Source organism: Protopterus annectens, chromosome 3.part1, assembly GCF_019279795.1.
Source record: "Protopterus annectens isolate FY-2018-M chromosome 3.part1, PAN1.0, whole genome shotgun sequence".
Taxonomy (NCBI): Eukaryota; Metazoa; Chordata; order Ceratodontiformes; family Protopteridae; genus Protopterus; species Protopterus annectens.
Window position 1 is genome coordinate 1,858,062,140 of NC_056732.1, and position 13,915 is coordinate 1,858,076,054.

The 13,915-nt window shown below is 38.4% G+C and overlaps 1 protein-coding gene across 1 annotated transcript in view; it reads left to right on the forward strand.

The window, feature by feature from the left end:
- Positions 1–13,915, forward strand: part of LOC122798770 (gastrula zinc finger protein XlCGF57.1-like) — a 172,575-nt gene that overhangs the window by 35,568 nt on the left and 123,092 nt on the right. The window contains exon 2 of the mRNA XM_044067881.1: positions 10,744–10,870. Coding sequence (XP_043923816.1) covers positions 10,744–10,870 — 127 coding nt within the window. The remainder of the gene's footprint in view (positions 1–10,743; positions 10,871–13,915) is intronic.

Sequence of the window (13,915 nt, forward strand, 5' to 3'; positions counted from 1 at the left end):
TGTCTTGTTATTTATATATTTAAATTTCCTGTTGTGTGTACATATACAATCATCTTTTTCATTCTACATTTATATTATGTTTATGCGTGATTGATATGCTGCTTCATGCTTTGGATTAAGTCCTGGAAGTCTTCAGCTTGGAGCGCTTCTCATTGAGACGTTCCCAGTCAACAAGTCCGTGTCAATGGCTCAGCAGGTTGCATAACTGCCTTTCCTTCTAGAAGATCAGAAAGATGTGGATTGTATTCCTACTCTAGATGATTGGATCATTTTTGAAGTTGTGACATTACAGTGCAGTACGGGGGGGGGGGGGGTGCTACACACTCAGGAGTGCTGTCCTTTGGATGAAATGTTAAACTGAGGTCCCGTCTGCTTGAGTTGGTGGTAGTTTGATAGTTTAGGTGGATGCAAAAGATCCCACAGCATCTATAGGGAGGAGTACGGATCTTTCATTTATATAAAAATAACTCTTACTTACAAAATATTTACATAATTACAAATATTTACATATGTACAAATATATAAATCTGTTTACACATATTCATAATTTCCTTTGCAGTCATGCTACATTTTCATCCCTGTTAGACACCCACTCCTTTTTCCATAACCACCATCTGATTTTACTTAATGTTGTTGCTAAAATCCTCTTACCATTAAACATAATTTCATTTATTCTTTCATTCCATGTAACATAAAATAACTTTTATTAATCTAGTCTCTTAACATATTCTTTTCTTCTATTCTTGTAATATCCACATTTAATCATATACATGTTTATTTATCCACTTCTTTTATATCTTCAGAAAATCTTTACGTAGTTTCCCAATAACTTTTTTATTCTTTAACATTTCAAAAATGTATGTTCTATAGTTTCTTCTTGACGATGTAAACTTATTCTGTCACTTTTCTTTTTATATGGCATATTTCCTTTTACTGGCAATTTATCTGTTACCCGTCTCCACAATCTTGACATTCTACTTTCTGATTACACCGTTTCCTTCTTATTTTTATAGCGTTAAATCTTTTTATCTGTTCCCATGGTTTTACATAATAATGTTTTATCATTACATACTTATACCATACTTTTCTATCTTTTTTCTATATCATCAGTTTTTATTTTCCACAAAAATATATATTCTTGGTAACATTCTTTTCTTAATAATTTATACACTTTTTCTCTTTTGTTCTTTTTTGCCGTACCCCAGAATTTATCATACTTATATTTATACAATTTTACTACTGTTTTCTCATCTTTTTCATTTCACCACTTTAGCACTTTGTACAAATTTAATGAAGTAGAATGTACCACGGGGTTTATTAACTCCAAACCTCCTCCTCCTTTATTTACATACAAAACTCCTCTTTTTACTGGGTTTAATCTAGAACCCCATACAATGAAAATATTATAGGTTCATAGGTAGGTACTAGGCTATCTGCCCGAAGGCATTTATAAGCCTAGCCAGAATGTGTTGGCTTTTCCCGCCCCTTTAGATTAGTTCCCCTGTGCCTTTGTCCAGCAGAGCCATTGAAGTGATCCCCAGGGTAAATCTTTTGTTTCCCATCCATTCAATTGAAGAATGTTAGTGAGGAGCTCTGCCTAATGTAGATTGGAATCTTGTTCCAGAGCATGGGAAGTCTCTGGGTCAGGATTCTACCCTCCAGCATGTCCTATTTATTGTTGTGGTGAGGTTTAGATCCCTGGAGCATGTGGCTCAAGGGGATACAGTTTTCTTCAGGTGGAGCATGTCCAACTCTGGGTTGGACATGGCCTTGTATGTCAGGCAGAGATCACCTCTGAGTAGGCGGTATGCAACCGAGTACAGCTGGAATTTCTTCAGTCGAACTGCATAGGGCATCTGCTTGAGCCCAGTGATCCTCTTGGTGAGGTACTTCTGTGGTCTTTCTAGTTGTTGCAGGTGTCTTGTAAGGTACATCCCAAATGGGGCATTGTACTCTATGATGGGTCTGATGAGTAATGCGTAGAGGGACCCAATGACCTCTTTCGATCTGGATGCAAACCCTTTTGTGATTAGGTGGGCTACATAGAAGGATTTTCTAACCACTTTGGTAATGTGATTATCAAAGGACAGGTTACTATCTACTTGGGTCCCCAGATCCCTTATTACATCTTCCGTATTTAAGGAGCTACCACCTATGTGATAGTTTGTGGGTACTTTGTTTTTTCCAAAGAGGATGACTATGCACTTTTTTGCATTTAGCTTGAGGCCATGGTTTTGACACCAGGTATCTGTCTCGGTGACACCCTTTTGGAGGATGTCGGTGTCAGACGGAGAGTCAGTTATAGCCCCTAGTTTGCAGTTGTCTGCGAACTTGGTCAGCCATAGTCCTCCTGTGCTTGCCTATACCTCTGAGAAGTATATGCCAAACAGGAGGGGTCCTAGGACTGAGCCCTGGGGAATGCCACTTGTAACCGGTTTAGAGTCAGACCTAGCTCCTGCAACTCTTACCATGTGGGTTCTGTCCATGAGCCAGTTGGTAACCCATCTCTTGACGTAGGGGTTTATGTTCAGACTGGTGAGCTTGTCTATAATCCCTGAGTGGGGAATGGTGTTGAAGGCCTTTGTGAGGTCTAGGTAGGCTGTGTGGACCACCTTTCCCTCGTCTATAGCCTTGGTAACTGTCTCAAAGAAGTCCACTAGGTTTAGGAGGCATGATCTGCCCTTAACAAAGCCGAACAGGGTAGGGTCCAGTGTTTGGAGGTTCCCAATGTCTCTGTTCATGAGATCCATGATGATGCACTCTATATAGCTTTGCAGACCAAGCTAGTCAGGCTTATAGGACTATAGTTCCCAGGGTCCATTGTGGCTCCACCTTTGTGGAGCGGAATAACCATTGCTGTGCGCTACTTTGTGAGCACATAGCCTGTGGAGAGGCTGAGTTTTAACAGTGTGCTTAGGTGAGGGGTTAGTTCGTCTTTGAGCTCGTGTAGGACACAGCCTGGGACACCGTCCGGTCCCATTGATGCTGTGTTTTTGGCTTCGGAGAGGGCTGTTTTAACCTGAATGTCTGTGACTTCAGGGGCACTACATTCTTCTGGTATAGTTATGAGCCCTTTTGGGGGTGAGGGGGGGTGAAGTTTGCACTGAACCTGTCTGCCAGGATGTTGGCTATATCGGTCGGTTCACTGTATTTTGTGCCATTCTGCACTATCTCCGAGCAAATCTGAGAATTGCCACTTAGATTCTTAACATAGCTAAAGAATGCCTTGTGGTTATCTTTGGAGTCCATGGCAATTTTATGAGGGATTTTACTCTTTTCTGCACTAGTTTCCTCCTTCTATTGTATAGCTTGTTTATGGCAGGGGTCCACCAGACCGGTTTCCTTTTCTTGGAGGAGTGAGTCTTGGTTTTGTTTGGGATAGCACGATCCATGCATTCTTGTAGGTGCCCATAGAGTGCATTAGTAAAGGATTTTGCAGATTGGACAGCGTTATCCTTTAGCATGGGGGCTTTGAAACTTCCCACCTCGGTCTTAAGTAATGTGAAGTCTGCTTTTGAAAAGTTTTTCACTGTGGTTTCTTTGACCGCGGGTGGTGGCGGAATGTGGATATCCAGAGTGATTAGTTTATGGTCAGATCTAACCAATGAGGGGTTGACGTCTGGTGTGGAACATCAGTTGCCGATGTTGGTGATGACCAGGTCCAATATGTTGTCACCTCTGGTGGGGGTGTTGATCAGTTGATCCAGGGCATTTGAGTTTATAAATTCTAGGAAATGTTGGCAAGGGAGATTGTACTTGAGTAGTTCTCCCAGTTAATGTTTGGGTAATTGAAATCACCCAATATCAGGGTGTTTGGTAGGAACTTTATTTTTCCCAGTGTTTCCAGGAATGCGGAGTGGGGGTCCTGGGACATAGGGGTGATCTGTAGCAAGCTATAATTTGAATAGCAGTTTTGCCTGTTGTTGCACATGGATGATCTCTGAAGCATTGTGCTGTGTCACTAACCTGGAGGTGTGGGTATCCTTGATGAGTATGGATACTCCCCCGCCTTTTGTATTTCGGTATGGGTTTTGTGGCTGAAATGTATGGTATGAATTGTAGCCTGGTAGTGCTGGGGTGCTCTCTGGAGCCTTAAACCAGGTTTCTGTTGCTGCACATATATCGATTTTCTCCCTACTGAGGAGTGCCTCGAGTGCGTGCATTTTGAGGTTTAGACTTCTGGCATTGAGTAACATTACCCTCAGTAGACTTCTGGCATTGGGTAACATTACTCTCAGTTTTTTGTTACTTGTGCTATTTACAGCGGTGAGTTTGTCTTTTGAGCCTTGCCTAAAAAAGGCCCTTTGGGGGTGGCAAGAGCCTTGGCCAGTATTTGAAAGCCTAAGGTTGACAGGTGCAAGCCGTCTCTAGAGAAGCAGCATGGCTTGTCAAGCATGTCATCCCAGGTTGACAGACACTGGATCCCCTTTGAATGACACTAGAAGCTTAGCCAGTTGTTGAAATTGATAATTTTTTCTCTATACTGTGGTATCATTCTTGGTGAAGCCAGGATGCTACTCAGAGTCAGGGTCATACTGGCCTGGGCTACGTGATCAGAGAGCTCCTCCACGTCTCTTTTCATGTAGTCCAGGGAGGTATGGCTCAGGTCATTCACACCAACATGGACAATGACAGAGTCATATTTGTACTTGTTCTGAAGTGACCTGAGTGCTTGTGTTATGTGGCAGATCCTGTCACCTCACAGGCAGTTAACAGTAACCTTCTCCTTGTTCAGCCTAGTGAGTGGGGCGTCAGTGTACCTGACAATAGAGTCACCTATTACTAGTGCGTTGGGTATGTTATTTTGCCTTAAGGGCTGTGATTGCATGGCACACTGGTTTTGTGAAGTGTGTGTTTCATGGTTTGTGTTGGGGGGTGGAGGTTGCTTGGATGTCTACTTTGGAGGTCTCTGTTGCTTTTGCAGATTTTTTTAGAGCCTCCGACTATATTTTCATGTATTTATGTGTGTTTTTTGCCGGTGCTGGTTTCATAGGTCTATGTGAGACTGGTGGTGTGATGCAAGTAATTCCCTTCTCCTCTTGACAGCCTGGTCCAGTCTTGGGTTGAGAGAGCTTAGCCTCCAGTTTGGCTGTATAATTGCATCCCTTGCATGTATTAGTGTTTGTTGGAAGGAGGAGAGGGTTGTCTGTGTACATGAGGCAATTGTAACATTGCCTCAAAATGCCCAGATTCACCAGTTGGACCGGAGAGTACACCTGAAACTGCCCTTTGGACATGCCTAGATAAGTACAGTGAACTGTTTTACTGACTGGCTGGTAAGGTCAAATAGAGAGCCTTGTCCTTCTCTACAGTATAGGTGAGGTCTAGTGCTAAGGTTTATTAGTGCTTGCTATGAGTTTTGAGCAAGTGCCAGGATGAGACGTGAATGGTTTGAGTGCTTAAGTTGAAAGTTTGTCTAGTTCCAAGGGAAAAATTGAAGAGTAGACTTTGTGGAGCCGGGAATAATTATACCCTAGCTAACTGGTGCTTCTAGACACACAAAACCAAGCAAATGCGGGTTTTATAGCAGGGAAATGAAAGACATAGAAATTAGCCCAAAATGGTCAATAGACTACTGATTTCTGGGCTGAAACCACACCTACAGGTACAGATAGGCTGCTCAAAGCTCCCTCTCTCACAGTGAACAGAGATACTTGTATGGGCAAACACAGAAACTTGTAACACAGCCCTGAATTCAGCACTAACCTGAAAACTGGACTAAACTAGCTTAGGAAGATGGGAAAACAATTATTTGTTTTGTTTGTTTTCAGAAAATAAAGCAGATACATTCAAAAAATACTGTAAATGCACAGAAATGGCTATCACACTTGAGTGTGTAGCCTACAACAGTTAAACAGGTAATTTAAACACAAAAACGACTTTGTTAAAGTACAGGCAGTAAACTAAGTACAATATGTAGCTGAAACAAGCTTTTTAAATCACATAAACTCTAGAAAATCTGAAAAATGATACTTAATCACTCCAAAGTCTCTCTTTTGTCTCTCTGCTGCTGTAGACCTCTGCAGGGCACCAGGCAGGAGCTTTGCTGAGCTGCATACTCTGCAATAATTCCTTTTCAAATACTGTTGGCATCATAAATACACTTGCTAAGTATACTATCTTCCCCATCAGTACTGAATTTATCAAGTAAGCCTTTTTTTCTGAATGATAATTTATATGGTCTCTGGAAAAGACATATTTGCATAATAACTTCTACTGTTTTTTCATCATTAAATTCTACTTATATCTGTATTCCCAAATTTTATACCTAAAACAGAGATTTCATTCATTGTAAAATATATACTCACAGTCTTTGCTACATCACCTAAACCTTTATTTTTCTGTTTATTTAAAGCCATCCCTATCTTCTCTAGACACTAATTTGTGCAAAGTATTACTTCTTTTATCCACATTTTGTTTGTAATTATTGTAATGTCATCTACATATGTTAACAGAACTGGAATTCTTAACCATTCATGTGTTATATACCCCACATCCTTCATTTTTAATTTACTTCACATACAATCACATTCATAAATAATGCAAAAAGTATACAGCTTATTGGACATCCATGTCTTACAACACTCTTCATATGTACCTTTTGGCTTAACCAGCCATTTACAAGTAGTTTTACTTTATTATTGCTATACACTGAAATGCATCATTTCCTAACTTTCTCATTTCTATTCTAGTCTTTCATTATTACTCATAAGATTTCATGTCTAGTTGTGGCAAATTATTAAGGTTACCTATCATGATTTTCGCTTCTTCTTTTCTGAAGATATCATCATCCAAAATTTCTCTATCATTCATAGTTCTTGGCAACCCCTTCCCCTTGTAATGTATATACTATCTTCCATAATATTTTTCACTTTAGTTTCAAATCTCCTTTGTATTATTTTTGTAAAGATCTAATAATCGTTATTATTCAATAGTATTGGTCTCCAGTTTTTTTTAATTCTCTTCCATCTTTCTTCTTCCATGTAAATTTAATTATTCCATTACATAATTCTTTATACATAAACCTTCATTTACCCATCACTCAAAATCTTTAAAAAATATATTTTTTGCCAAGCCCTTAAATTTTTATACATTTCATACCCTATTCCATCTGGGCCTGCAGCGAATCTGTAGTTACTTGTCCTGGTACTTTAACTCGTGTACATACTGTACTAAACTGTTCATAAACTTTTCCCAAGTTCTTTTTATTTCTCCTTTTACGTTTTTATTTCTGTCATTACACTACCATCTTCCTTTACTAATCTGTTTAATTAACTTCATATGTCTTCTGTTTCCTTCTAAAATATCTTTGCTTTTATAACAGTTCTTGTATTTTTTCTTGATTTCTTTCATATAATTATTGTTCTTTGTCAAAGTACTTTTCTATCATTATGTTCTAAATCCTCCAGTGTATTCTTATATGTCCGCGCACGTTTTTCTTTCTCTATTTTTCTCACATCATATTGCCACTATAAAAACATTTTTTATATTTTCCCCTTAAATATCTATCACCGTTCACACCAGTCTTTGTAAAATGTTCTCATAGTAATATGATCTTTCCATAACTGTATTATTCATCTCTTTCCTTCTACATCCCTTGCTTTCACATTTATATTTTTATTCATTTGAATAGTTTTATATATATTCATTGTTTTCTTTCATGTCTTACCATATTGCAAGATGATCAGAAAATCATGTTTCAGTTACCCTCCTTTCACCTGTAACTAAACCTTCTAATACTACAAATAATCTGTTTCAATTCTATACATACCTCTTTGTATGTCCATCATTTTTTGTCCCAAAGTTTTAACTTACCACAGCGTATAACGTTTAACACTTTTCTTGTATCATTTCCTTTCTTTTTACACTTACCTGTTGAATCTCAGGTAAAGTCTCCTGTTATTATAATATTCATATGTATCACTATATAGTCTAAAATCTGATGAAATAAGCCTTCTCTTTCTTTACAGTTAGTATAAGCATATAATGTTATCATTTTATGTAATTGTTCTTACTATTTTAAATCTATAATACTTAATCTTCCCATTTTTGCTAAAGTTACATCTAATATATTTACTGTATTTTTACAGAATACAGGTATTCCAGAACATTTCTCATTTCCCAAATTCCAGATTATCTTTCCTCCCCACTGTTTCTATGTTTATAATCTTTCTTCATTTGTTAAAAATCTTGTGTCTTCTAATATAATTACATCTACATCACATGTATTACACCACTCCAAAATTCCTATTCTTCTTGCTAAACTCTTAATACTATTCACATTTTCAGAAAGCACTCTAAATTTTCATTTACCCTTTTCCTTGTGTTTGTCAGTCCCAATCTTTAGCTGTAGACATCCTTTTTCATCCATCTCCTTTCTTTTTTCTTTTGTACTTATCCCTTTAAATTTCCTTTTTTGTCTTTTACCCTTTTACCAATAGAATTCTTTTTCCTTTTTATTTCCTCCCAGTTTGTCTTCTTCATCACTTATTTCAGAACGTTCTTTTATAGCCTCTTTATTATTTTTTCTTATCTATTTTTTTTCTGTTTCTGCTACTTCTAAATTTTCTTATCTGTGTTCATTTTCTTTTTTCTCTTTTTTTCTTAATGTTATTTTCATCTTTGCAATCTGTCCACAAATGTTCAGTTTTATTACATTTATGACATTTCAATTTACTTTTTTGCAACGTCCCATTTCCCCACAAATGTAACATTTCTTTTGTCATGGTTACTTATCAAATGTCCTTTTCCACACAAAAAAATGTTTTGGGTTGTCCCCAGTATTGTACGACACCCCTGTTCCCCTCCACATTTACCATGCTTGGTATATGTATAATGTTTTCTCTCTCTCTATTGTTAACACAATATTACAGTCTTGCTACCAGTCCATAAACCCCTTTTGTCATAACATTTTGCAATGTCCAGTACTTATTTACTTAAAGCTTTCAAATGTCCTATCAAAGTGTCTCTTTCTACCTCTGTTCAAAATTGTACAATAATCTTCTTTTTTGTTTTCCTGTTAAATGCTTTTTATCACATAAAGATTCCATGGGTTATAGTCTTTCTTTTATATAATAATTCTCCAAATAAATTTTCCATTGAGAAGACTGTCTCAAATATAAGATCACACACTGTCTCTTTCTTAATAAGAATAAATGCTCTTACCTCATGTGCTTTTACACCCAAAGGAACTAATAAATTGTCCCACACTTTTCATCCCTGTCCATTTCTTTGTCTTCTTTACTTTGAATCCTTGCCACATACTTCAGATTTTCATTTTCTTCTGCCTGTTTTTCTGCTACTCCCCTTCTGCTTTTTTGTACTTTCTCTGCATATGTTTTCTTTTCCATCTAACCAGTATTCTCCAGGATTGTCTGGGCATCCTCCTTTTGTATTTTATGCCTAATGTCCTCCCAGAAACATCATCTTCATTTTCTGGCACACTCTGCACCACCATTTTTTTGATCAAATCATCTCACAACCCTCCTGACTGGAGGGTTGTAATTATACAGCTATCATTTGCTGACTCATTTCCATCAAAAAGGTTTATTTACTTTATTTACAGATACTGTATCACCCAGAGAAAACACCAGCTCTGAAAAACATCATTCACCCCTATATTAACCTGCAATCTTTACGCTCCTCCAATAAGATCTTGGCTCAAACTACCAAAGCCAATAATTCTGCTGGGGATTCTGTATTCTCAAACTTTGTAGGTAAAATGTGGAACTCCCTACCGACCATGCTCACCTCAGAACCTTCACTCCTACAATTCAAAGAAAAGCTTAAACCCCATCTCAATACTCTCTGGCAATGTCCCTGTTCCAAACCTGATTAACCACTATCATTTACCCTTGTCTTACCTCACTATCCTTAACTGCTTTTTAACAAGGCGCCTCGCCTTTGTAACTGACCTATGTTTTTTTTTTTTTATTTGCTGCTGTTATTTTTTTCCCAAGATGTGATGTATCTTTATATTGTATTTAGAACTCAACTATCTTCCTTTTTTGCATTAACAATGTTCATATGTCTGTTATGTACCTGGAGCTTTTCTCCCCGGGCCTCCGCTGAAAATGGACATGTATCCAGTCGGACTCTCCCGGTTAACAAATGTAAAATAAATAAATAAATACATATTTGAAATATTTCCTCAGAATCCTGCAAACATTCTCTTGTCTCAATATTTGCTTTCTCATTCATTTCTTTCACAACTTCCTCATCTCCTTCTCTTTCCATCTGCCTCCCTGTTTCTCCGCACCACCTCTGTGCCTGGAATGGAAACAGGAAGTGCTTCTCCAAAATGGTTCCCACTTACAACAATGACAAGTAGGGGAAGTGTCCTGGCCAAATTTCCTCTCATAGTATAAATACCACATCAGGTCTCTCCTGAATAGAGGCCACTGTTCTTGTAGGACTAGTCTGGTGAGCAATGGGTAAATAAATAAATAAATGGTTGGCAGACTTGTTTCCTTACAATTTAACTTGTGCAGGAATGTCTTGATGGTCTGTCATGTAGATGACAAAAGAATTTCTAAACTTATAACATTCCTGTATCTTATAATGAAGATATTTTATGTTAGTCTGAGCACAGTAAGTTAAATGTCCATGCTATGAAATCATATATTCTTTTCTTATGATTTACGTACAGAGTAATGCTTCTGTGTTTTGTACTATTATTTTGCTTGCATAGAAATTGTATATATACAACAGAATGAAGAGCAACTAAATTTTATGTGCTTCCAGGTTCCGCAAAGCTTTGAAGATGTTGCCGTTGGGTTTTCAGGAGATGAGTGGGAGATGCTGAGTAAGCTGCAGAAAGAGCTGCACAGAGATGTGATGGTACAGAACTACATGAACATGATTTCAGTAGGTGAGGAAAGTTTAGAGATGTCATCCTTATTTGAGAGGATCACTAATCTGTAAGAAATATTACAAGAGTTGAAAGCTGATTAGACAAATCAGTTTTTAAAATGCTTGTTCTTTTCTGAACAAGAAAATGTAGATACACAAATCCGGAGCCATGTAACTTAACACTTTTTAATATAAAACAATAATAATTGTATTAACAACCACATTAAGCCCTTTCACCCAGGAATCTCCCGAGCTTCATCAGACTCCAGACTTGTGTATCTACATTTTTCTTGGGATTTATTGCTTACTACTTGTGTTCTTTTCTGAACACACAGGTTCTGTGTGCTACATCAAACTTACTCACTTTCTTCAGAGTGTTTGTCCAATTTTTGTCATTTTCTTCATAATCTCTTTGAACTCAATTGCTTGCAATTTCAGCCATTAGCTAAATGCCAAGGCTGACAGTAATACAGAACAAATGTCACACACTGTGTGACGTAGGGTATGGAGTGTGGTGGTGGTGATGTCCCAGTATTTGGAAAAAGACAAACCAATTAAATGCTACAGTGATGAGAGACCCAATAATGTTAAGCACCCTCTACCAAAGTTGTTAACGTTGGGTCTAGTACCAAGCAGTAAAATCCACCAGTACTCACCAGCAAATGACAGCATCAGAAATAAAAGATTTGTTGATACTAAAAACATGCCCCTAAGTTCTTCCAATGAACTTATAAAGGTGCTAGAAGAAAAAGATGTGTTTAGCATGTGTTTTCTGACTGATACAAACTCGGAAACACCAATGTATGTCATTATTTAATGACTTCAAATGATTGATATTGGTTTCTGATACTGCCTTTGGATAATGACTTCAAATGATTGATATTGGTTTCTGATACTACCTTTGGATAATGACTTCAAATAATTGATACTGGTTTGTGATACTACCTTTGGATATTGACTTCAAATGATTGATATTGGTTTCTGATACTACCTTTGGATAATGAATTCAAATGATTGATATTGGTTTCTGATACTACCTTTGGAAGGAAAGAAGGACTGGTTCTGAGTGAAACTCTATCCTTATGAAAGACTAGGTAGGGAGGTTTGGAGGATAGGGCTTGAATTTCTGAAATTCTTCTAGCACAAGTTAGTGTTACTAAGATGATAGTTTTCCAAGACAGGAACTTAATATCACAGTCATTGGCAAGATCAAAGGGGACTTGAGTGATTGCTTGCAGTGCCAAATTTAGATCCCAGGGAGGCATAGTGTCTTTGTAGGGGGTCTTAGTAGAAGAATACCCCTCAAGAAGGCTTTGCAGAGTTTATGAGCACCAGGTGAAGAGCCTTGAAAACCAATGTGAAAGTTGGATATGACTGCTGGTTGGACTTTGATAGTGAAGGCCAAAGCTTCTTTGTTGAAAAGTAAAACTAAAAACTTAAGAATATTATGGATCGGGGCCATAAAAGGTTCAGTGTTGTTGTGGAGAGCCCAATGCGCAAACCTCTTCCATTTACTATTGTAAAGTTTTCATATGGATGGTTTATGAGAAGATAACAGTATGTGACAAACAGGGGAAGAAGACGCAGGTTGTCTGGCTACTAATGAGTTTGAAGAAATCAAGCTGTCAGCTTGAGAGATGGAATGTTCGGATGAACCACACCTGTCCAGTGGGACAGTAGATCTGGACTTGGATCCGTAATCCAGGGATGTCAAATTAGGTGATGCCAAAGGAAGGAAGGGGAACCAAATCTGTCAAGGCCGAAATGGGGGGAAATGAGGATAGCTATTTTCTTCAACCTGATTGCTTTCTGTAGAAATTTGGGGATTAAAGGTATTGGGGGAAAGGCACAAAGGAGACCGTGGGGGCAATTTTGAAGAAGAGCATCCCTTGGAGATGCCCTGTGTGGGGGGATCCAGGCAAAATAGTTGCTGCACTTGTTGTTTAGGAGAGAGGTGTATAGATTTCCGCAAGGCTGGCCCCATTTTCAGAAAATCCTTTCCGACAGTTTCTGATTGAGGGACCACTTGTATGGACCTGTTCAGTTTGTCTGCTGTCACACTGTACTTCCCCGGAATGTACGTTGCTGTGAGAAAATGGTTGGATGAGAAAGCCCATTGCCACATTTTCAGAGCTTCTTGACAGAATGGGTAGGATCTAGTTCCTCCTTGTTTCTTTGATGTACCAAACTACAGACGTTGTCTGTTTTAATAGAAATAGTTCTCAAGTGGAGAGCATCTTGGAAAGCCTGCAGTGATAAAAGCACTGCTCTCATCACTAGAACATTGACATGCAAATTGGTCTCTGCTGGGGACCAAGTGCCTTGGTCTGTCTTTCCTAGATAATGCACACCCCCACTCTAGCTGGGATGCATCCTTGGTCAATGTGACCTTGGGTTGAGGGAGAATGAAAGGACGGCCATGTAAATTTTGATTTGATTGAACCCACCAAGTGAGATCTCTTTTGCAAATGCTGGTGATTACAATAGACAGTGGCACTGGTTGATAAAGGATCGACAATTGTGTCACAAGCAGCCATTGTAAAATTCTCATGTGAAATCTAGCCAAGGGGGCCAGCAGTATGGATGCTGCCAGAGACCCCCATGCTTGTAAGACTAATTTTGCTAATACTTTGTTGCTATTGATTATTTTGGGATTTGAAATTGAATTGTCTCCGGTCTTTGTGGGGGGAAGGGAAGCTATGACAGTCTTTGTGTTTAGAGGAGCCCCTATGAATTCTTGTGTTTGAGGTGGTTTGAGATGACATTGTTGATAATTTGTGGTTATTCCTAAGTAAGAGCATTTTTGGAGAACTTTTTCTCTCACTTCTAATAGTTGATGACTGGTCATAGCAGTAATGAGACAGTTGTGTAGGTATGGAAACACCCAGAAACCCTGGTGAGCTGCTACTACTGCAATGCATTTGGTGAACACCCTGGGGGCTTTGGTGAGGTCAAAGGGCAGTACTCTGAATTGGTAGTGACTAGCTCCCAGCCAGAAGCATATGAACTTTCTGGATCGCCTGTGTATCTTTATATGGTAGTACATCCTGAAGGTCTGCCGAGC